We start from the raw sequence: 21,104 nt of genomic DNA, 5'->3' as shown, positions 1-21,104 counted from the left end.
CCATCCATAATATCTACCCCCCCCCCCCCGTATTTCAGCGAGCGCAATCATATCTCTTTTCAAGCTGTTCAGGAAAGAAAAATCTGAATTATTTAACCCTTGGGACACTGGCTGGGCTTGCAGGCTGTAGCCAGAGAGAAATGTGCTTTGTTCCTGCTCCAGGTCACTGCCCTTCTTTGGGAATTTCAGGGGGAGCTGCTGCTACCTGGAGGGGAAACTGAGGCACCGGCAACAATGAGAGGGGAACAGGACCAGGGTTGGGGTCTCGTGACACCCAGACCTGGGGCCAGGAGAGCTGCAGGGGTTTGGCATGGCCAGGGTTTGCTCTCCTGGGTCTTAGATGCCTCCACCATGTGAGTTTGCCAGGCAGGCTCTCCAAAGGGTTTTTCCCTCCATGGTGCATATCCAGGACGTGAAAATTTGGGAAGCCAACAGGCTCCTGGCATGGAGATGCTGCCCTGGCTGGTGCTGGGACACGGGCAGGGTTTGGTGCTGCTGCAGTGTGGCAGGAGGGGAGGGCACGGGAGCTGCCTCATGAGTCCGGGATCTTATTCCAGGGAATCCAAAGGATATTTTATTCCAGGGAATCCAAGGGTTTCCCACTCTTCTCACGTAGAGGCAGACACATGATGGCACTGGGGAAGTTACCAATTAACCCAAACCAAACTGGAGAGTGGGGCAGCTGCTGGTGGTGCCAGGCTTGGGGGGTCCTGGTGCTGGTCCCCGTGGTGCTGGGGTACCTGTGCCCCCCTGCATGGGCAGCCCTGCTGGTGGCACAGCCCCATCCCGTGGCACCATCCTGAAGTGGCTGCTCTGGGCTCACATGCAGCAGTGTTTGGTGGAGCCTCCAGGAGGGGAATATTTGATTAGGCAGAGATAGAACATTTCTAGAAGGGGGTGAATCAGCAGAGGGAAACAGGGACAGAGGCAGAGATTTGCCAGCAAGGAAAAGCCAAGGCAGAGCCAAGGCAAAGTCACCTGGCACCTGGGGATATGTGGCTCCAGGGGTGGCAGTGCTAAACAAGGGGTCTGGGGTCACTCCTGGTGCTCAAGAGGATGCAGGAGGGTCTGGGCTGTGGATAGGGTTGAGATGGGGATGGGGACAAGGACAGGTCACTGCTGCTGCAGCCCAGTGTGCTGAGTGCCACCATCCCTCAGCCAGTCCCAGGTGGGCATGTGCAGGAACATGGGAGTCTGTCCCATGCTCAGTGGGGCTGGGGTCAGCCCAGGACCTGCTGCAGGCTTGAGGTGCCCCATGCAGGGATCCCCACAGCTTCCCTGCACCCACCACCCCCTCAGCAGAGGGTGACCCTCCTCCCCATCAGTGCCATTTGTCACAGCTAATCAGCTTTAATTCAGCAATTTGTCAGTCCGGGGAAGGCCCAGGCACTTAGTTGATTTTTTTTTCTCCCCCCAAAATATAATTATTATTGTTATTATTCCCCTGATAAGCACGAGCCCTCCCGCTACAGTCGCCTTTTAATAACCATCATTAAAATAAATAATTTTTTAAAAAATAAAAGGCAGAGAGAAGAGGCTTTTTGTAATTTTTTTGGTATTGTTTTGTGCGCGTTTGAAAATTGTTTCTCCGTAAATCCTGGCCCTTTGTGTTAATTTCCCCTTGTGCAGCGTTACCTTGCCAGGGGCAGGGTTGGCACAACTGACTGGGGGAAGGAGAGAGAAGGAGAGAGAGAAAAGCCCTTCTCCTTAATGAGCGCCGGGCCCCGGGGGAGCCGAGTAATGAGCTGGATGGGGGCTGGTGGCCACCATCCCCCCCTGCCTCCCATCCTGGGCCCTCCTTCCCTTTTTGGGGTGTGTTTGGGTCACCCTTCACCACTGCCAGCCCTTTGCTGCCATCCCTGTGTCCCCTTCAGCGCTCGGCTGCCCCAGGCTGTGATGAGTTTGAGCCAGTCTCAGCCCCACTCGCAGCTGCTGGAGGCTCAGACGGGGCAGGGGGTGTCCAAGAGCCCCAAGATTCCGCTTTGGGGTGGCTGGGGGGGCCGTGGCCCCTATCCCCATCCCACCCAGGCCTGTGCTGGCCCCTGTGGCCACCAACCACCCTGGGGCCAAGCCACAGGGATGCACAATGCTGCTCCTTTGGGTGCTGGGGCTGAGGGGTGTCCCTGGCCACGCCAGGGCAGTGGACACACAGTGTGGGAGCTTTTAATTAATTAGCAAAGAGAACGTGCTCAACCAGGCTGCCCGGTTGGCTCTCGGTGAGCTGGGGAGTTTGGCCAGAACTTCATCGGCTGCGGTGCTGGTAGCACTGGGGGTTTGCAGTGTCCCCCGTGGGGACGGTCAGGGGACAGGGGGGATGTGGCTGCTGGTGTGCACTGCGGGTTCTCCAGCGCTGGTAATCCCTTAATCTCTCAGATAATTAGTGCCAGAAACACAAATTATGCCAGGAATAACACGGGTTTTGTGGCTCAGTGGTGCTGGTTTATCGAGCGTAAACCCAAGAGGCTCTGGGTTAATGTCAAAGGTTACTGGGGGTGTTGGGGTGGGCCAGGGGGGTCATGGGGAGAGGAGGGGGAGCAAGGCTGGGCTGGGCTGGCCTTGGGTCATAGTCCAGCCAGGGTTTTGGCTGTGGCATCTGGGGAGATACAGTGAAACATGGGGAGATGTGACACTTGGTTTCTCCCACAGGTTCCAGCGTGGGGACTACACGGTGGAGGTGAGCATCAACGACTACCTGGACATCTACTGCCCGCACTACGAGGAGCCGCTGCCCGAGCGCATGGAGCGCTACGTGCTCTACATGGTCAACTACGAGGGGCACGTCTCCTGCGACCACCGGCAGCGCGGCTTCAAGCGCTGGGAGTGCAACCGGCCCGACTCCCCCAGCGGGCCCCTCAAGTTCTCCGAGAAGTTCCAGCTCTTCACCCCCTTCTCACTGGGCTTTGAGTTCCGGCCTGGCCACGAGTACTACTACATCTGTGAGTGGGGGCTGTGGGGAGGGTACTGGGGGTGGCAGGGATGTCCCTGCCACCGCCCCACGGTGACATTGAGCTGCGGCTCGGTTGGCTTTGGTGACCCAAAGCCCTGCAGAGCCCCCCAGCCCCAGCTGTGCCCCAGCTCTGCCAGCAGCTCCAGTTCCAGGTGACCGTCCCAGCTGGCACACTCACCAGGGCTGGGTCGTGGCCATGGGCACAGGGTGGCCACGAGGGTGACCAGGACTTTCCAGGGACCGCAGTGGCCTCGTGTGCTTCTGTGTGTTCTTGAGCCCTCCCATGTATTCCCGTGTGCTCCCGTGTGTTCCTGCACATTCCCGTGTGTTCCTGCACACTCCCCCACGCTCCTGCACTATTCCCACATGCTCCTGTGCATTCCTGGCTCTCCTGGGGCTCCACTCCCCTCTCCCTGCCCATCAGATGAAGGCCAAATGGAGCCCCCCTGCTTCCCCCCACACCAGCTCCAGGAGAAACGTCTCTCCCAGCACCCAGTGCTGGGTGCAGGGTCAGATCCCATGGGATAAGACAGATCAGGCCCCTCCATAAATTTCCTCCTCTGGTGCAGGCAGGCAGAGGGGCCAGGGCAGGGGAGGGGGGAGAGGAGCCGGCCCGGCTGCCTCGGGAGCCTGGAGCCGTGGAAAAATAAGTTAATGGGGCTCGGAGCAGGCGCTGGGAGCCTGGTAACCAGAAAAGGGTAAAAAGCCACTCAAAACAAATGAGCAAGGGTGACCCCGAGCGCTGCGGGTGTCACAGGGAGCCGGGGCCCCGCGCAGGACCAGCCGCACGCTCGTCTTCCTTAGTATTTCTCCCCCTTTTTCCTAAAGCATCTGTTTTCAGCCCACTTAATTTGTTCCTTTTATCTATATTAAATTACCATTTCCCCCCCACTTCTCCCTCTCCCCCTGCAAAATGTCACTGGCGGAATAACCGCATCGACAGCTCTCTCTTCCCCCCCCGCCCCGTTTTATTTTATGTATTTTTTTTTATTATTTTTTAATGTCGTTAGGGAGAGATTACACAGAAGTAAATGGTGAAGCTGATCATTGCTAAACCGGTTAGAATTCCCGTCATGCGGAACATTAGAAATTATGCCTCTTTGAGGCACCGTATTTAGCAGACATGAAAGAAAAGAAATTACCTCCTCCTCGAGCTGGCAAATTGGAATGTCATTAACCCCGCGGGCACGGGGACAGCGCGGGCTGCCCGCGCCGGGTCAAGGGCACCGGCTGCCCGGGGGTGGGGCTGCTGGGGGATGGCCACGGGTGGCTTGGCATGGCATGGCATGGCATGGCATGGCATGGCATGGCATGGCTTGTTATGGCACAGCCTGGCATGTTATGTCACAGCTTGGCATGGCACAGCTTGGCATGGCATGTTATGGCACAGCATGGCACGGCATGCCATGGCATCCCAGCAGGGCCACGGCGGGTGGGGGTCCCTGCCCCCAGCTGGGCTCCGCTCAAGGCCCATGGGGGTTTCAAGCTGCTGCCCCCCAACTCCTAATCCTCCCTCTCTTGTGCTTCTCTGCAGCCGCGTCCCCCCCGAACGTGGTGGACAAGCCCTGCCTGAAGCTGAAGGTTTACGTTCGGCCAACAAGTGAGTGATGGGGGACATGGAGGGGGGCAATCCTGTCCATGCGGGGCAAGGGAGGTGTTCCTGATGACCCCAGATGAGCTGAGGAGGCTGTGGGGGAGTGATCCTGCCCCATGGAGTGAGGGGGACACTCCCAGTGGTTCCCTGGGGGGAGCAATCCTGCCCCATGGGGCAGGGGGAGATGCTCCTGGTGGTCCTGGGTGACCATGGAGGGGGACAGGGTGTCCCATGTCCCACCTTGGGGCCACCCCAATGGGGACAGTGCCTGCAGCCAGTGCTGGGGGGGGTCCCGTGGGCACGTCGCTGCCGTGGACGTTTGCTGCTGAGTTTCAGATAGGAAAAAAAAATTAATAATAATAATAATCTCTGCACAGTGGCTACTTTTTGGAATCAAATAACTCAGCCATTTAAAAAAACAAATTAATAATTTTCTTCTCCTGTTAACGTGTAATTAGCAAATGGCAGCAGCTCTCCCTGGGGAAGGGCTGAGTGCTGGTGAAATGTCACCATTTAAAAGGATGTCTTTCTTTTTTTTTATTTGCATGGCTGTAAAATAAAACCCAATATAATGAAACCATCTGTAAAAAATCATTCTGTTTTGTGCAGGACTAGGGTATAATAGGAGGGGGGTGGAAATCCTCTCCTGAGACCTTTTTTCAGTGTTTCAGTGATAGTGGGATGCTGCTCAGCCGTGCCTGGGGGAGAGGAGGAGCTGCCCTGGCGTGGCTGGGGGGGGGGGTTCTGCCCAGGGGGTGCCGGGGTCCTGAGGTCCTTTAATTTTTTAAGATCCCATCGATCTAAAGATGGTGCTGGGGGTTGGGGCAGTTGCTGTGTGTGACCAGACCTCAACCCGGGGGTGTCCAGCATCACCCCCGTTCCGCCAGGGCAGGATGGGTCCTTCCTGTACCTGCTGCCACCTCACGCCTCCTCCTCTTCCTCCCTTTCCACAGACGATTCCCTCTACGAGTCCCCGGAGCCCATTTTCACCAGCAACAACTCGTGCTGCAGCCTCAGGGTCCCGCACGCCGCGCTGGCGGTGGTGCCGGTCTTCTGGACGCTCCTGGCATCGTAGCGGCCGCACCGACCTGCGGGAGCAGCTCCGGGGGCGGGAGCAGCTCCGGGGGCAGGAGCCGCCGGGGATCGTGGCCACCCCGCCCCGGGGCCGGGGCCGAGGGGCTCGCCCGTGCCAGGACATCGCGCCGGGAACAGGAATCGCTGCGGATCCTGCGGCTCGCCGGGCGCCGCCCTCCCCCTCGGATGTTGCTTTTTACATTTCTAGACCAAATACCGAGTCCTCGTTTGGTGCTTTGTGGTTTTGTTTTGGGTTTATTTTTTTCCTTTTTCCTTTTTTTTTTTTTTTTTTTTTTTTAAAAAAAGATTTTTTGGTTTTTATTCCTCGGGTTGTTTCAGCCCGGGCGGCCCCGTGTCAGACTGACCCGAGGGGGCCGGGCTCAGCCCCCTCCCGCCGAGCCCCCCGACCCGGGCGGCACCGGGACAGCGGGAGGGGCCCCGGGAGGGCCGGACGGGCGCGGCGGTGCCGATGGCTGCGCGGGCACTGCCCCCTCCCCCGCCGGGCCGCGGTGCCGGCAGCAGGACGTTGTGGTGCCCCCCCTGACCCCCCCTGCCGCGGGGGCGCGGGGCCGGGGGGCTCGGCTGGACACAAACCCCCGCTGAGCGCCCGGAGGGGCCACCCCGGCCCCGCCGCTCGTGCCACGGATGTCACCGCTGTCCCGGAGGGACCCTGGGGAGGCTCGGCAAGCGGCAGAGCAACGTGGACGTACCCAAAGGGAGCTCTGGGAATGGCCAGCAGGCTCCAGGAGCACCGGGAATGGCCAGCAGAGAGAGCAACAGGAATGTCCAGCAGGCACCAGCAGCACCGGGAATGGCCAGCACTGGGAGCACCGGGAATGGCCAGCACTGGGAGCACCGGGAATGGCCAGCACTGGGAGCCCCGCCGGGCGCTGGGAGCCGGCGGGCCGGGCTTGCCCAGCAGCCGGGGCCGCTCCGAGGGCGTTGGGCTGGAGCCGGGAGCGGTGTGCCGGGGTCCTGGCACTGCTGGCACAGCAGGATTTCCTCCTCTGCAGCCTCTGCTCTGCGCCGTGTCTCCCCTGTGCCTTGGGGGGTGCCAGAGACCCCCAGGGACCATCGTGGCGCTCCCCGGGGTCACCCCCTGGGGCTCCAGGCTGGGCTTGGGAATTTTTTTCCTTTTCCTTCTTTGCATTAATGAGCAAAACTCACCCAAAGCCCCGAGCCAAGGTTGGCCACAAGCCTGGGGCTGGCAGGTGCCCAGGGAGGGGTCTCTCCACAGCCTTGACCCCTCCTCGCCTTAAATCTGGGGCCATCCCACCAGGGGGGATCCCCCAGGGCCCCCCCCCCCCCACACCCCGGGGGTCAGTGGTCCGGGGGGGGAGATGAGGATGGTGGGCTTGGACTGGCCAAAGCCCCTCCTTGCAGGTGCTTTTCTGAGTGTCCCCCAGACCCCTCCAGAGCCAGGAGGGCGGGGGTCCCGTCCCTGTACATACAGCGCTAAACTGTGAGCGTTTGGTTTGGTTGGTTTTGGTTGGTTTTTTTTTTTTTATGTATTGTTGAGAATGAATTTTATGGAAGGGTTTATTTTATTTTTATTTTTTAGACTAGGAAGCTGAACTCTCGCAATAAGCTCATCTCGACCATCCAAAAAATTAAAAAAAAAAAAAAAACAACACACAAAAAAACAAACAAACAAACAAAACAGTAAAAAAATTCGCACCCCTGCTGTCCTGTCCCTCCTGTCCCCTCCCTGTCCCCTTGTGTCCCAGGCCAGGTTGTGGTTCTTGAAGGTGACCGAAAGCATCGTGTCGACCCAGGGGATGGGGGGAACCCACCCAGCCGGGCGCTGAGCACCCACCGGGCTCGGCCGCCGCGCCGCACAACCCGGCCTTCGGTCTGTGTTTTATATATATATAGATTATATATATAAATATCTATATTGTGTACAGCGACTGTGGGAGAGTGGAGAAGCGAGGCGGGGTTGGGGGGGGCTGTGCTGGGGCTGGGTAACCCCCCCCGGAGCCGCTCAGTCCCGTCCTGTCCCGCCTCCCTTCGCCCGCAGACACGCGCTTCCGTCCTCGACGTCGTGCTGATGGTCCCCGGATCCTGCCCCCACCCCCGCCCCCCCCGTCGGGAGTCTGTATTTTTTTATAATAAAATAAAAATCCATGTCGTGTGAGAGGAGTGTCTGTCCCTCCCCGCGCCGCCCCGCCCTGAACCGCCCCTGCCCCTGGGGAGGGGATCAGGGGGACACTGGAGTGACCCGGGGGGTGATGCGGGCACTGGGAGGGTCACACCCGCACGGGGGGGTCACACCCGCACGGGGGGGCCGTGCTCGGCTCCATCCCCTCTCCCTGTGCATCTCTCTCCTCTGGTGCCACAGGGCTGAGCCGCCAGACCGCTCTGCTGGGTGGTGTGTTAATTACGGGAAGGATTTAATTACCACGTTAATGAATAATAATGGATATTAAATTAATTAATATGCAATTGTTGATAGTAATTAATTATTGGAGGCACTGCAGCCCGGCGGGGGGGGCGCTCGGGGCTGGGATGCTCTGGTGTCTCCTGGGTGCTGCTGCAGCCCCAGCTGCTTTCCTGCCTCTGCCTCAGTTTCCCCCGTGCTGGGACAGGATCGAGCCACCAACAGATGACATCCTGGGAGGCCGCTGGGACCTGGCATCACAAGCATCCCGTGCCAGCCTCAGTCACAACCCTCACACCGTGTGAAAGACCCCAAAACCTCCCTCTGCCCCCCAGCTCTTTTTGTCCTCAAGTACTAAAGAACTTTCCTGGGCAGCCCGGCCTCAATCCCAGCCTTTAATGCCTATTTCAGCTTAATTAGCAGAATAGGAACAATCTGCTATTAATTAATCCAAGGCTCTGAAGTTTGTCACGAGAGGGTGAAAGACTAATTTGGCTTTTTAATAAGGACCTTCTGTGTGCCAGGAGTGGGGGGGAACTGTCAGGATCAATGGCCAGGGAGGCTGGTGCTGTGTTGAGCTCTGGTCACTGCTGGCTCTGCTAGCACTGGGGAAAGAGTCTGGAAGGGACTTGCCAGAAAAAAAAAAAAAGATTTTTTTTTTTTTACAGATCCACTCAGTCAGTTTTTTTGAGGTCTGACTCATGATTTTTTTAACATGGGGGGTTGGAAATATGGTGTTAAAAATAGCAAACTGGCAGGCGGGAGGCTGAGACCCATCATCTCTGGTAATTAATGGATGGAGTCGGGGAGTTTCAAGGCCTGGAAGGGATCACAGAGCTCAGGCAGCCCGTGATGAGATTGGATTTGGAGACTCTTGGGGATGGAGACCTGGCCCAGCCTGGGAATGCAGGAGTTTCCACTCTGGGAATCACCATCAAGGTACCACCACCCCCAGAAGTGGGGACAGGGTCATTCCCATCCTGAGCATCCCTGTGTCTCACCTGCTATCCTGTCAGGGGAGCCTGTGGTATCTCCTGCCATGCTGGAGGCTGCAGCAATGCTGGGGGGAAGGGGGGGAAGAATAACCCACCCCAGGCTGTGGGGGAACGGGAACAGCTTTCCCATCTCTTTCCTGATTTGAAGTGTCTGGCACTGCTGGATAACAGGGATTTCCTCTGCATGCTGACCCGGAGAAATGAAACACGTCTTAAATCTCTTCAGAAGGAAACAGCCTCCAGCCCCAGGGGGTTCCCCCCAGCCCCATGACCCCCCAATATCCGTAGTCCCAGCTGCAATCGGGATTTTGCTGGCAGCTGGGGGGAGGACGTGAGGGGTCCTGAGCCCCTGTCAGGGGGTGCAGCTCTCCTAGCAGAGCAGCTCCTGCAGCACCGGGTGCTGCTTCTGGCTCCACTGCAGCATTTCAGCCTTAATAGTTTTTTTTTTCTTCTAATCCCATGGAGCACCGTGCTCCGCTGGCCCGTGGAATATCCCTCCCGGCACCGCGTTCCGGCTGCTGCCCCCAGGCTGCCCCGGGGGTGCAGCCCCAGCCCCGCTGACACCGTCCAGGCTCCCCCCGCGCTGGGGTCCAGGTCAGGCTGGCAGCTCAGCCGCCCCCCGCCCCAGCACCTCTTCAGCTCCCTCCTCCGGGAGGGCAGAAAACTATTCTTTCCACAGAAGCTGCAAATTTCTTGACCTTCCCGGGGCTCTGACCCTGCTCTGGCCAGACCACCCCCTGAAACCCCACCCCTGCCCTCCGGGCTCTGTCCCTGCCAGCTGCCCCATGTCTCCTGCCCAGCATCAGTCTCCCATTTTCTCCACTCAGATGGATTCCCAGAGGTCAGGCACCGTGTTCCCCGCGGCTTCGTGCCTGTGCTCATGGCTTGGGAATGCTGCCGGGCTCAGACTCCTGGATGCACCAGTTTGGTGCCACCGATGTTTGCACGGTGGGTGGTGCTGGCACCGCTGCTCCCGGCTGGTTGGGACGCGGGGCTGGGCCGGGTGGTGTGTGGGGCAGGAAGGAGTCTGGGGAGGGGGGGTGCAGCTCACCCACATCCCGAGGACCTTCAGAGAGTCACTGAACCGTCTGGGTTGGAAAAAAACACCTTCAAGATCAGCGAATCCAGCGTTTGCCCAACACCGCCAAGGCCACGACTAAACTGTGATCCTAACCCCCCCTCAGCCCCCCCGGCTCGGCCATCCGAGGGGCGAAGCAGGCTCCGAGCATCACCCCCTGCCCCTGGCAGCCCCCAGAGCTTTGCTCGGGAGCGATTCCCCCCCCCGGCACGGAGCAGCATCCATCCCCCTCGGCCAGCTCCGCTCTCGCCAGGTAACCGGCATTATATTCGGCCCGATTGCTCCAGCATGATCCTCCTGAACAGTGCACAGCGGGGACACGGCGTCTTATGTAAAATACATGCCCCTGGGTGAGCCTTTTAATAGCAATGGCTCCTGCCTGGGGGGCGGGGGGGCCGCTCGCCACGCCGGTGCCAAGAAATGATTGAAAAGTTGGGGCTCGCTGTAGGAAACACCCCGCTGGGGGGAACAACGTGTTTTCATTCCCCTGCCAGGTAACAAATGAAAAGAATTGCAATGAATGCTAATGGGGTGGGGAGGAGGAGGCTGCGGGGCTGGATCTGGGGCTGGGGGGAGCAGGGATGTGGGGGGGCCCGGCCCTGGGAACGCCGGAGCTGCCGGGGGACCCTGGTTTTGGAAGCTGGAGCCGGCCCTGCTGTGCATGGCTCACCCCAGCACGGGGCTGCTGGGTGCTGTGGGGAGCTTGCTCTGGGGCGCTGTGCCAAAAATCACTGCTTTCTACACCAAAACGAGTCTGGGGAAATGTGTCGGCCCCACAAAATTCCCCTCGCCGGGAGCTGCCATCCCCAGGGATGTGCCACGGTCCAGCTCCCCTTGAACCGGGGCCTCCCCGGCTGAGCGGGATGGAAACGCAGCCGGTTGGGAAGCGGGAGGGTAAACACGGGTGAAGAGCCCTCACCCACCCCGTGAATATTTTATATCACACACCAAGAAAAGACACTTGGATTTCAATGATTTATAAAGGAAGATCATGGAGAGGTTTCTATAAAATATGTAGGGCTCCTAATCCCGACATCATCAAGCAAAGAGGACTGAAATCATATATTACCTCTTCAACAGCCTCGCCGGCTGCAGGGACACAACTGACAAATAAAAGTGTGTTTACAGCTCTGGGCTCCTCTCGGGAGAGGTAAATCACGGCGGGGGGTGGGGAGGGGAAAGGGAGCCGGAAATTAAGTGGCAATTTCTGTCCGTCAGGGCAGCGGGGGACGGGAGCCGTGTCCCCGTCCCGCAGGGACGCTCTGGGTGCAGGGATGCTCATCCTGTGGTGGGACCCTGGGGGTGGCCATAGTGTCCCAACCCCTCAGGGACACCCTCAGGGGTGCCCAGAGCCACGATGGGCGGGCGCACATCGAGCCGTGCCCTGCACCGCCCTGCAGCGGGACCGGCCCCGTCGGGGATGGGTTCCCAGCAGCGTCCGGATCGGGCCCACAGGGATACAGCCCGTTTAAGCTTGGGGGCAGCATCTGGCCCTTCCACTGTGCCCCTTGGGACAGGCCAGATCCCCATCCCCTCCCCGCATCCTTTGAGGTGGGTTATTTACGGGGGTTTTTCCCCCGGCAGACGGCGCTGACCGGGCGAGGGGCAGGAGCAGCTTCTGGCAGCGGCGGCGGCGATTTGGCTTGTGGCGGAGCGAGGCGGCAGCCGATGGGGCCCCGGCCGCCGCGTTATTAAGGGATTAGCAAGTTGTCTTGGCGCTCAATTGTAGATAAGTGCCGCATTTTGTATTATCTTTTCACGCTGCACCGCGAAGGATGACAAAGAGACAACATGGGTGTCATGGCCTTCAGCATATCATTAAGGGTAATTTGTCTTGCGGGGAGGGGGAGGGCGAAGGGAGAGAGGGAAGGAGCGGAGGCGAGGGAGGAGAGGGAAAGGCAGCCCGGGAGGAGAGAGGGGATTAAAAACTAAGGAGAGGAGATTAGGAGCGAAACGCGAACTGTATTCAGAGGCAGCCAGGCAGGGAGAAGCAAATAGCCGAGGAGGGGGCGGCCGTGCCGGGGGGGCTCAGCCCGGCAGCAGGGGCAGGGCCGGCCGGAGAAATCCTCAGGGCTGGGAGAGGGGAGGCAGGAGGGTGGGGGAGGCGTGGGGGAGGATTCAGAGACCCTCCCCTCTTCATTTCCAGCCCCGAATCTGTCCCCAGCCTGGATCACAGCATTAATGTGTAATAAGGAGCCGCCATCCAGCCCAGGGTCACAGGCAATAAGATGCACACGGGGGAGTCCAGGGAATCCATTTCACGACTGAATAACCATTGGCATCAGCTTGGGGGGCTCCTGGGGGCGCTGGGGACACAGGGGCGGGGCTGGGGCATAGTGACAGCTCCTCGGTGCAACCTGCTGCTCTGTGCAACCTCCTCCTTGGTGCAACCTGCTTCTGGTGCAACCTGCTCCTGTTGCAGCCCCATACCCCAGGGGCTTTGCAGCTCCCCCAGCCCCTTTCTGTCTCATCCTTTCCTGGCACACGGCAGTGAAGCCCGTCAGGAGCGAGCATCGTGCACCAGGGTCTGCTCCCTCCTCCCTGGGAAAAAAAGAGCAGGAAAAAAACAGAAAAGTGTGGCGGTGACCCAGGCAAGTCCCCAGGTGGTTTGCTCTATCAGTCAGTCAATCAATCAATCAATCAATCAATCAGGACTCAGGGTGGAGATTGATCGGGGCAGGTGGCTTCTCAGGGGCTGGGGAATAGAAATATCTGGGGACCGGCAAATGGGGTGGTCGCTGCCACCAGGAGATGCTGATCTGACCTGTGGGAGGAGACATCCTCGCCTGGGAGCCAGGGACATCCAGGTACCACCGCGGTCCCTCAGCCCCTTCCTGCAGGGACCGGGGCTGCCTGGGATGGGGACAGGGATGGGGCATCCTCCCTCACTCCCTCCCTCCCCTTCTGATAATCCTATTTTTGAACCAGGGGATTAGGATCAATACCTCCCTCCTAATGCTGTGGTAATGCAGTGTTTCACCGCCAGCGCCAGTTCCCTGCTGAAACACTTAAGGTAGTTTAAACCCATTTGTGCCGGGGAGTGCCGTGAATCCACAACGAGCTCCTCGCCCGGCCGGGCGGCACGTTGGGTGCCAGCCTGGCGGCTGCTGGCCACATCCAGCCCCGGGTGGCCACAGCCAGAGAGGGCACGGTGGCCCTTGGAGCCTGGGGGTCTCCTGGACCCCGAGGGGGCTGTGTTGAGAAGGGGGTTGTGTGCACCGGGGCCACGGCTGTGTTCCCTGCAGCCTCGTGGGCACCTGAGCCCTTGTGCAAGAGCCCCTCGAGCAATCGAGCCCTTGTGCAAATGGTTGTGGCCTCTGGGTTTGGGGTGACCCCATGAAGCCCCTCACTGATGCCAGAGCTGGGCTGGGGGGAACTGTCCATCTCTTGCTCCAAACTGGCTGAGAGGTTTGGAGACAAACTCCCAGGGAATAGAAATACAAATATTTCCAGCCGGTGCTATAATTATGAATTAGAGCAAAGCTCTGTCTTTATTAGGTGCTAATAGAGATAAAGGGGGTTTTGAAATGCAAGGCACAGCCAGAGAAATGCTAATTCACACCGAGACCTTCCTGGCTCCCCACACCAGAGAACTGAGGTTTCAAGGCAACTTGTCTCCAAAAAAAACCCAACTCAGTGGAGCAAACTCTGAGAACCCATCTCAGGGGGTGAATGGAGCTGGAGGAGAGAGGCAGCAGGTCCCCTGGGCCGGGGACTGGCCATGCCCAGCAAACTCCAGCCCTGGATTTGGAGATCAGGGGTGTCTGTTACCCCAAATCTCATTTTTTCCATTTTCTCCTGCATTGATTTTCAATCAGGTGCAGAGAAACAAGGCAATCCTGGCTGAGCCAGCCTCGCTGCTGCTGCTGCTCGGCTGAAAAGTCAGAGAAATGTCAGAAAAGTCAGAAAAGTCATCCCTGTTATGCTTGGCTGTGCTCAGGGGTGGCTGTGGGGTGGGGGGCTGTGCAGGGGGGGTCTCCCTTCTGGCCATCCTTGCCATCTCTTTCCCACCTTGGTGTGAGGGGCATGGTGGGCACCAGATCCACCAGGGTGGAGGGACCCTGGGGGTCCCTAGACAGGCTGGTCCTGCCACACTCAGTGCAATTTTGGGAATGCTGAGTTCCCCATCCTGGGAGCACCAAAGAGGCCTGGGTGGGATCTGGCAGGACAGGCCAGATCCTGCACCCCCATCCTGGGCTTATCCCTGTGCTGGGTTGCACCACTGAGGATGTGGCCCTCTCTGCTTAGGGTGGTTTTCAATTAAAACAAAAATATCCTGTAATAACCCTCAGAAGGCTTTTTATTTCCTTCCTTTTTTTTTTTTTTTCTAATAAATCTATTATGAGGAGCTTAGAGCTGGATGTAACCCGGCAAGGGACGATTTGGGGATTAGGGGATCGGCGCTGTCCTGGTGTGAGGAGCAAAGAGAAGAAAATCCAGGCAGGGCCAGGCAGGGAATGTGGATCCAGCCGGGCAGCAGGGATGGCTGCAGGAGCAGCAGGGAGACCCCAGTGCTGGTGAAGGGGTCCCGGAGCAGACCCCTGTGCCTGCCCATGCTCTTGCCATGCTCCCCCCCTGCTCTCTGCCCGCCTGCCTCCAGTTTAGCATAAAAGTAATTTTGGTTCCCCCCCCCGATCTGTTCCCTCATTTCCAGGCAGCTGATAACAGTGCTGGAGGGATGGGATGGCTCCGCCAGGGATAATCGGCATGTTTGCCATGTTCCTGACCCCAAAACGACAACGAAATTGTGCACGAAACCAATAGATTTTAGCCACACGCCTGTGGAGAGATATAAATAAAACCCAGACAGGGATTCGTGTGTGGAGACAGGGAATGGATTCAGAACATGAGCAGGGATGGTGACCGGATGGGATGACCCCCCTGGTGCCTCACAGTGAGGCTCGGGGTGGATTTTTGGGGACAAATTTTGGCTTTTCTGGAAATGGACCCGTCTAACTGGCCAGTCTGTGCTGTGGTGCAGAGCGTGGTTTGCTGAGTAGCTTTGGGTGGAAAACCCACGCTCTGAGGAAAAACCTCCACAGGTGAGAGTGGCCACGGGGCTGGAGCAGCCACAGGCCTGGAGGACACTCCAGGTGTGGGGACACGGATACCTGGAGCATCCCCAGGATGGCTCATCCCACAACCCTGCTGCCCTACTCTGGCACCCCCAGAGACCCTGCTCACCCTCCTGTTTTCTCACCCCACCTCTATTTATTCTGCTCCTGTAACTGTAAAATTGATTTCCTCGCAACAAGCCGCTCGTCTTCCACTGCCGAACGCGCCGACATAAGACACTGGCAATTTTTAATTAGTTTCCTTTATACCTCCTGCCTCCCCGAGCAGGGATGTGGAACCGGAACAGGGGAACCCAAAAGGGAGCAGGATCCAGAGGTGACAAAGCCCTTTTTATTCTTGATATGATTATTAATAATACACATAATTTAGCTAATGAGGCAGGAACGTGGGAGGATGGGGTGATCGGTGCTGTGGGGTTCAAGGAGCAGCTTGTGAGCATTAAATGTTCTCTGAGAGCAGCTCCTGGCCCAGCCCCCTCCCATGACCCCCCCTCCCCCCAACCCACCCCACTTTGCCTGCACCCTGGTCCCTCCTGGCCTAGAGCCCCCAGGAAGGGGTGTGGATGTGAAGGTGTCAGAGCCCCTCGATGGCTGCAACACACGTGGCTGGTTCTGGCAAAGGACTTATTTGAACTGCCCCTTTCCCATCAGGCCCCTGATAATGAGCCCGTGGGCATTAGAGCCCTAATGGGTGGGGTGAGGGGAGCCTTGGGCCCGGCCAGACCCCCCAGCCTGGTAAGGGATTCAGCAGCTCTGGGAGGGTCCTACAGCTGCCCCCTGCCCCCCAGGCCCCAGGGAGCCTTGGCTGATGCTCTGGGGACATGTGCAGGGGAGGTGCCAGTGCTGTGTGGCTTTCCCCAGGGACAGAGGTGACTGCCAACCTGCTCCCAGCCAGAGGGTCCCCGGGGCACCCCTGGACTCCCCGGGGCACTTGCTGCTGTTCCTCCAGAGACTATGGGTGGGGGAGCCAGCTGGACCCCCAGCATTCCCAGGGTTGGGTGAGGTCCCAGGAGTGGGGTGAGGTCAGGGGGGTCCTTTTGGCCATAAGGAGGGAGCAGAACCCCTCTGCCCCCTCCAGCAGGGCAGGAGCCTGTGTGAGCACAGACAACACAGGTGAGCACACACACAGGTGAGCACACAAGTGCAGACGCGTGTGCGCCAAAAAATAAGAGTTACCGAGGGGGGGGGAGGTGGAAAAAAGAGGAGGGAAAACAGAGGGGTGGGGGGGGGAAGAAAGAAAGAAAGAAAAGCAGGGAAAACAAAAAGCAAAGGAAAGTCCTGCAGCCTTTTGCCTTGTCAGTTCTCCGTCTGCTGTCACTCAGCCGCCGAATTCTCCTTCAAGTTGTCATAGCGAGGCTGGCGGGGATTATGCCGCTGCTCTGTCCAGAGCTGATTCATGTGGAACGCGTGCTTGACGGGCGGAACCGCGGGGCTGAGCGGGAGCCGCTGAGACCCCCGATTTTCCCACCTTCCTCACACAATCTGGTATTGTTTGGCCGCAGCCTTAGTGATCCCTGCGCCGGGGCTGTGACTGACACAGCTTTGAGGCTCTAAGGCGTATTTTGAATTTCTAAAACCTCTCAGGAAGTCCCCGGGGTGCCTTCTGCCATTGTCTTGTTTCTCCTTTCGCCTTTTTCCCTTTCCACCCCGAACCCCTCCCGCCTCCCCCACCGCCTCCTCCTTCTTTTTTTCCCCCTCCTCCCTCTTTTTTTTCCCCTTCCTCCCTCTTTTTTTTCCCCTTCCACCCCCTAATTCCAGGCCCTACCGTCCCTAACACAGCCCAGTTTACACTTTCCCCCCCGTGTTTACACTCGGACTCTTCCCCAGAGCAGCTCAACCAGTTCGCAAACACGATTTAAAAAAAAAAAAAAAAAAAATCAGAAAGAAAAACTAGATAAAGCTCTAAAAGTTCCCAAGTCCTTGATCCGCTGTGGAGAAGAAGGGCTTTACTTGTTTGCTTTTAATCATCTGACACAAACCCTGGGATGTGTTGAAAAATAATAGTAGAAATAAATCTTTCACCTAATCTACCGCTCGCATCCGTCCCGCTGTGCTGGGGCCGCCCCCTCCTCGTCCCCCTCGTCGTCGCCCTCCTCATCCACACCCAGCCCCGCGGAGGGACCGTGCTGAAGAGTCTGGCTGAGGAGTTTCCATCCCAGGCGAAGTGTTTCCACCTGGAGCCCCTGGCCCAGGTCTGCTCTGTGCCCACCCGGGGACCAGGCTGTCCCACAGCAGGGTCCAGGCTCTGCTGCTCCTTCCTCGGGCTCCGATGTGCCGGGACCACCGAGCCGGCGCTGCCCGTCCCCGCGGCCCCTGGGCTCGGCTCTATAGAACCATTTCCCATTTCCAGTCTTAATCTTATAAGAATGAATTGAGAATGACCAGCGTAAATACACGGGTGCCACTGGGAGCAGAAACCACTCTTTAATCTCAGATATGAAAACAATTCCCTGCTCCGCTCGCTGGCAATCAGCAAGTGCTATCAGTGCCGAGCTCTCCCCGGGAACGGGAGAGCTTATAAATATGAATTAGTGCAGAGAAAATCTACTCTCTTACCTAAAGCTAAATGTTATCTGGGTCCCTTTCCAGCAGTGGCTGACATTTCCAGAGTGCTTTTAGTCACATCTGCGGGAAGACAACTCATTTCTTGTTTAAAAAAAAAAAAAAAAAAAAAAGCACAACAAAACGGGAGAGAGGGAGAAAGAGGAGGAGGAGGATGAGGAGGACGCGGGAGGAGGAGGGCGGCGGCGCTGGGAGATGCCGCCTTTGTTTGAAGAGGGGAATGTGGGATGCTGAGTGTCCCCTGGGAGAGGGGACGTGCCAGGGGGCTCTGCCCTGGCACCCGGCGAGGAGGGGGCAGCCAAAGCCCCGGGGCAGCAGCACGAGGTGCTCCTGGCCAAGCCAGGCCTGGGAATGTGGGTGCTCAAACGGTGGCTCTGAGCGCCACCGCCCATCTGCCCTGGGGTCCCGCTGGGGGGGACACGTGGGGAGCAGGGACCCCAGGTCAGCGTGCAGCACCGAGCACAGCCAGGGCTGTGTGTCCCGTGGGGATGGGTGCCCCGGGCCTGGCGTGGAGCTGGCAGGGGGAGCCCAGGAGGTGGGGGTCCTGCAGGGATGGGGGGCAGTGGTTCTGTCCAGAGCCTTGGTGAGCTGTGACTGGGTCAGCGCTGGGGGGACACGTGTGGAGCATGGAAAGCAGTGGGGTCTGGCCCAAGAGGAGGGGTCACGGCCCCAGGCAGAGCCTTGAGCATCCCCAGGGAGCCCTGACGATGGGGAGGATCAGCCTCTGAAGGGTGGGCTGTGCCAGAGCCAGGGAAACTGAGGCAGAGTGTGGGAAACGTTCCCACAACCCTGGCCGAGGGAATCCCACTGAAGAGTGGGAAGAGAGTGAGGAAGTTGACGGGACAGGAGCTCAGCCCTGGCAGCACATCCCAGCACATCCCGGGGCTTGCTCTGCTCTGGCAGGGTCCCAGCACCTCTCCTGCCGCCGACTCGGGGTGCTGGAGGGGCCCCCACACGCTGCCTCTGCACCCCACGAGCCCTGCACCTCCACGGGTGACAAATCCCCTCCCTCCTCCTCCTCCCTCCCAGTGCCCTGCCCTGTTCCCCGCTCCCTGGTCCCACGGGCCCCTCGGAAGGACGGACCCCAGGGGCTCTCCCGGGACGCTCCAACCGGCTCTTCGGTTTGTTAATGAACGGTTCCTGGCAGGAATGCTAAACATCTGCAGGTAGACAGACCTGTCTGCTGCCAGGCGGTGTGTTCCTGTGTCCTTGTCTGGCTTAAGTGAGCTCTGACCTCATTTGCTTCGTGCCATTCAATTAAGACGCGGGGCGGGGGGCGGGGGGCGGGGGTGCCGGGGGGAGTTTCACCGTATGTGTTAATTTCCATTTTATGTTCCGAACAATTATGCTTCGCTCGGTGGCAACGGGCGTGGGGACTGTCCCCAGCCACTGCCCTGCCTGGGCTGCGCTTTGCTGGCGACCCCCCAGCCCAGGGCTGGGGATTGGGGGAACCTCGGGGGTCCCCACTCTGGCCTCGCTTTGTGTCCTGTGCCCAGGGATGATCCGCACCCCCTCAGCGGCCCGGTTAATGCCCCCCCCTCCCCCATCTTGTGCTTCATCCCCAGCCCCGATGGCTGCACAGGAAGACAGAAATGATTTGGAAAAGGGCAAGGGAGGGAGAGAAATGTTTCCTGGGATGTTAAAAAAAGCGACTTTCAGGCACCTAAATTTATGCTGCTCTAAAATGGATTTTATTCCAGTGTAACGAGAGAACAAAATAATTAATTCCTCTCCCACAGACAAAAGGCTGGAGGTTTTCCTGCAGCCCCAGCTCCACAGACTGCCCGCAGGAGGGGTCCCGGGACAGCCAGCCCGGGGATGGGGCCGGATTCTGGAGGTGCAGCAGGTGGGGGGGCTGCACCCCGGGTGCGTGTCCTGCTGGGGATGGGGGGGCTACAAAGGGCAGCCCCCCCTTCCTGGGCTACTGTGCTCCTGGGATGTGGGGGGACACTCAGGGCACTGGGGCTGCCCAGATGGCACCACAGCCCCATCCCACCTCCCACTGACCAGGCTGGATCCAGCCCCACCCATGGGTGGGTGTTTGTGGGCACCACGGGGGGGCTGCAGCCCCCTCACTGAGAGGCCTGTTATCAGCTTTCCCAAGGGAAGGGGCTGCCTCCAAGCTTCAAACGCAGCCCACTGCTCTTTTTGGGGATGAGCAGGGGAATTGTGCTTGTTCAGGGTGAAGTGATAAATATTAATTATGCAAACCAGCCTCTTCCAGCCCCCCCTTACATACCAGGATGGGGAGAGATGGAGGCAGAGCCAATTTATTCACTGAGCAGGTCACTCCCTTTAAGAACATCCCTTTCAAAAGACAGTTGCAACTGGAGTAGATCAGTCAGGGCTGAGTCTGCCTCCCTCAGATATGATAAAATATTCTAATAAACACTTGGGAAGCCCATCACAAGGAGAACATTTCCTGCCAGAGAGACCTCTGCGGTGGGTCCTTCCATGTGTCTCTTGTCCAATCCATGGCAGTGGGGACCCCAGTGTCCCCAGGGCCCTGCTGGCATCTGCAGCCATCGCTCCCACACGGAAGGTCGTTGTCCCACGGGACATTCTTCCTGTTTCCAGTTTTTAATAGCAAAACAGAAAGACCTGCCCCTGGCTGGCAGCTCTGCCGAGGAGGGCTGGGAAAGGAGCCCTTCCCACAGGCCATGGATGACTGGGAGTTGGGGTGTGTTGCTGAACCCCCCATGCTCGGGTGTGTTGGGTGTCGGAGCTGACCCTGGTGTGACCCGTCGGCCGGGATTTGTTTGTTCCCCCTTCCTGAGGGAAACACAAACCCCCACGGGGCTCTGGGAGGGACAGCGAGGGCAGCCCCCGCCACGGGGCCAACAGCCCCTGATCCCACCCCTATTCCCATCCTGGCCCCACCTCAACCCTATCCCCATTCCCATCCTGTTCCTGCCTCCAGCCCACCACATCCCCAGTCCCAACTCCAATCCCACCCCATCCCAGGCCCCATCCCACCCCGCCCTCTATTCCACCCAGACCCCACCTCGAATCCGCCCCCTTCCAATCTCCGCAGCCCAATCCCGCCCCAATTCCAGCCTCAGCCCCTCCCACCCCCTTCCCGCCCCTATTTACCCCCCACCCCCGCTCCCATCCGCCGGCCGGTGGCGTCACCGTGCGGCCGCGCCTGGCAGCGCCCGGGCGGGGCAGGATCGGGCCCCCGGGACCCGGGTGGGGGGTGCCGGCCTCGGGGTACCCCCCCGGGCAGCGGGGCAGTGTCGGGACTCCGGGGAGGGGGATGCCGGGCTGCGGGTGCTCCCCGGGGATGCGGGGCAGGATCCGACCCCCCGTACCCGAGGAGGTGTCGGGCGGGGCCCGATCCTGGGGCCGGGCTGGGGGTCCCGGGGAGCGGCTGCTCCGTGGGGCGGGGGCCGGGGCCGC

General features: G+C 59.0%; 1 protein-coding gene across 1 annotated transcript in view; it reads left to right on the top strand.

Annotated features, from left to right (window-relative positions):
• The window catches only part of EFNA2 (ephrin A2), a 34,772-nt gene extending 29,143 nt beyond the window's left edge, over positions 1-5,629 (top strand). Inside the window, exons 2-4 of the mRNA XM_051639714.1 lie at positions 2,647-2,936; positions 4,482-4,547; positions 5,495-5,629. Of these exons, the coding sequence (XP_051495674.1) occupies positions 2,647-2,936; positions 4,482-4,547; positions 5,495-5,616 (478 nt within the window). The 3' untranslated portion in view covers positions 5,617-5,629. The remainder of the gene's footprint in view (positions 1-2,646; positions 2,937-4,481; positions 4,548-5,494) is intronic.
• Positions 5,630-21,104: the final 15,475 nt, after the last annotated feature.

The sequence above is a fragment of the Apus apus genome, chromosome 24, assembly GCF_020740795.1.
Source record: "Apus apus isolate bApuApu2 chromosome 24, bApuApu2.pri.cur, whole genome shotgun sequence".
NCBI classification, from domain to species: Eukaryota; Metazoa; Chordata; class Aves; order Apodiformes; family Apodidae; genus Apus; species Apus apus.
The sequence above is the reverse complement of the archived record's forward strand: the minus strand, read 5'-3'. Positions and strand labels throughout refer to the sequence as shown.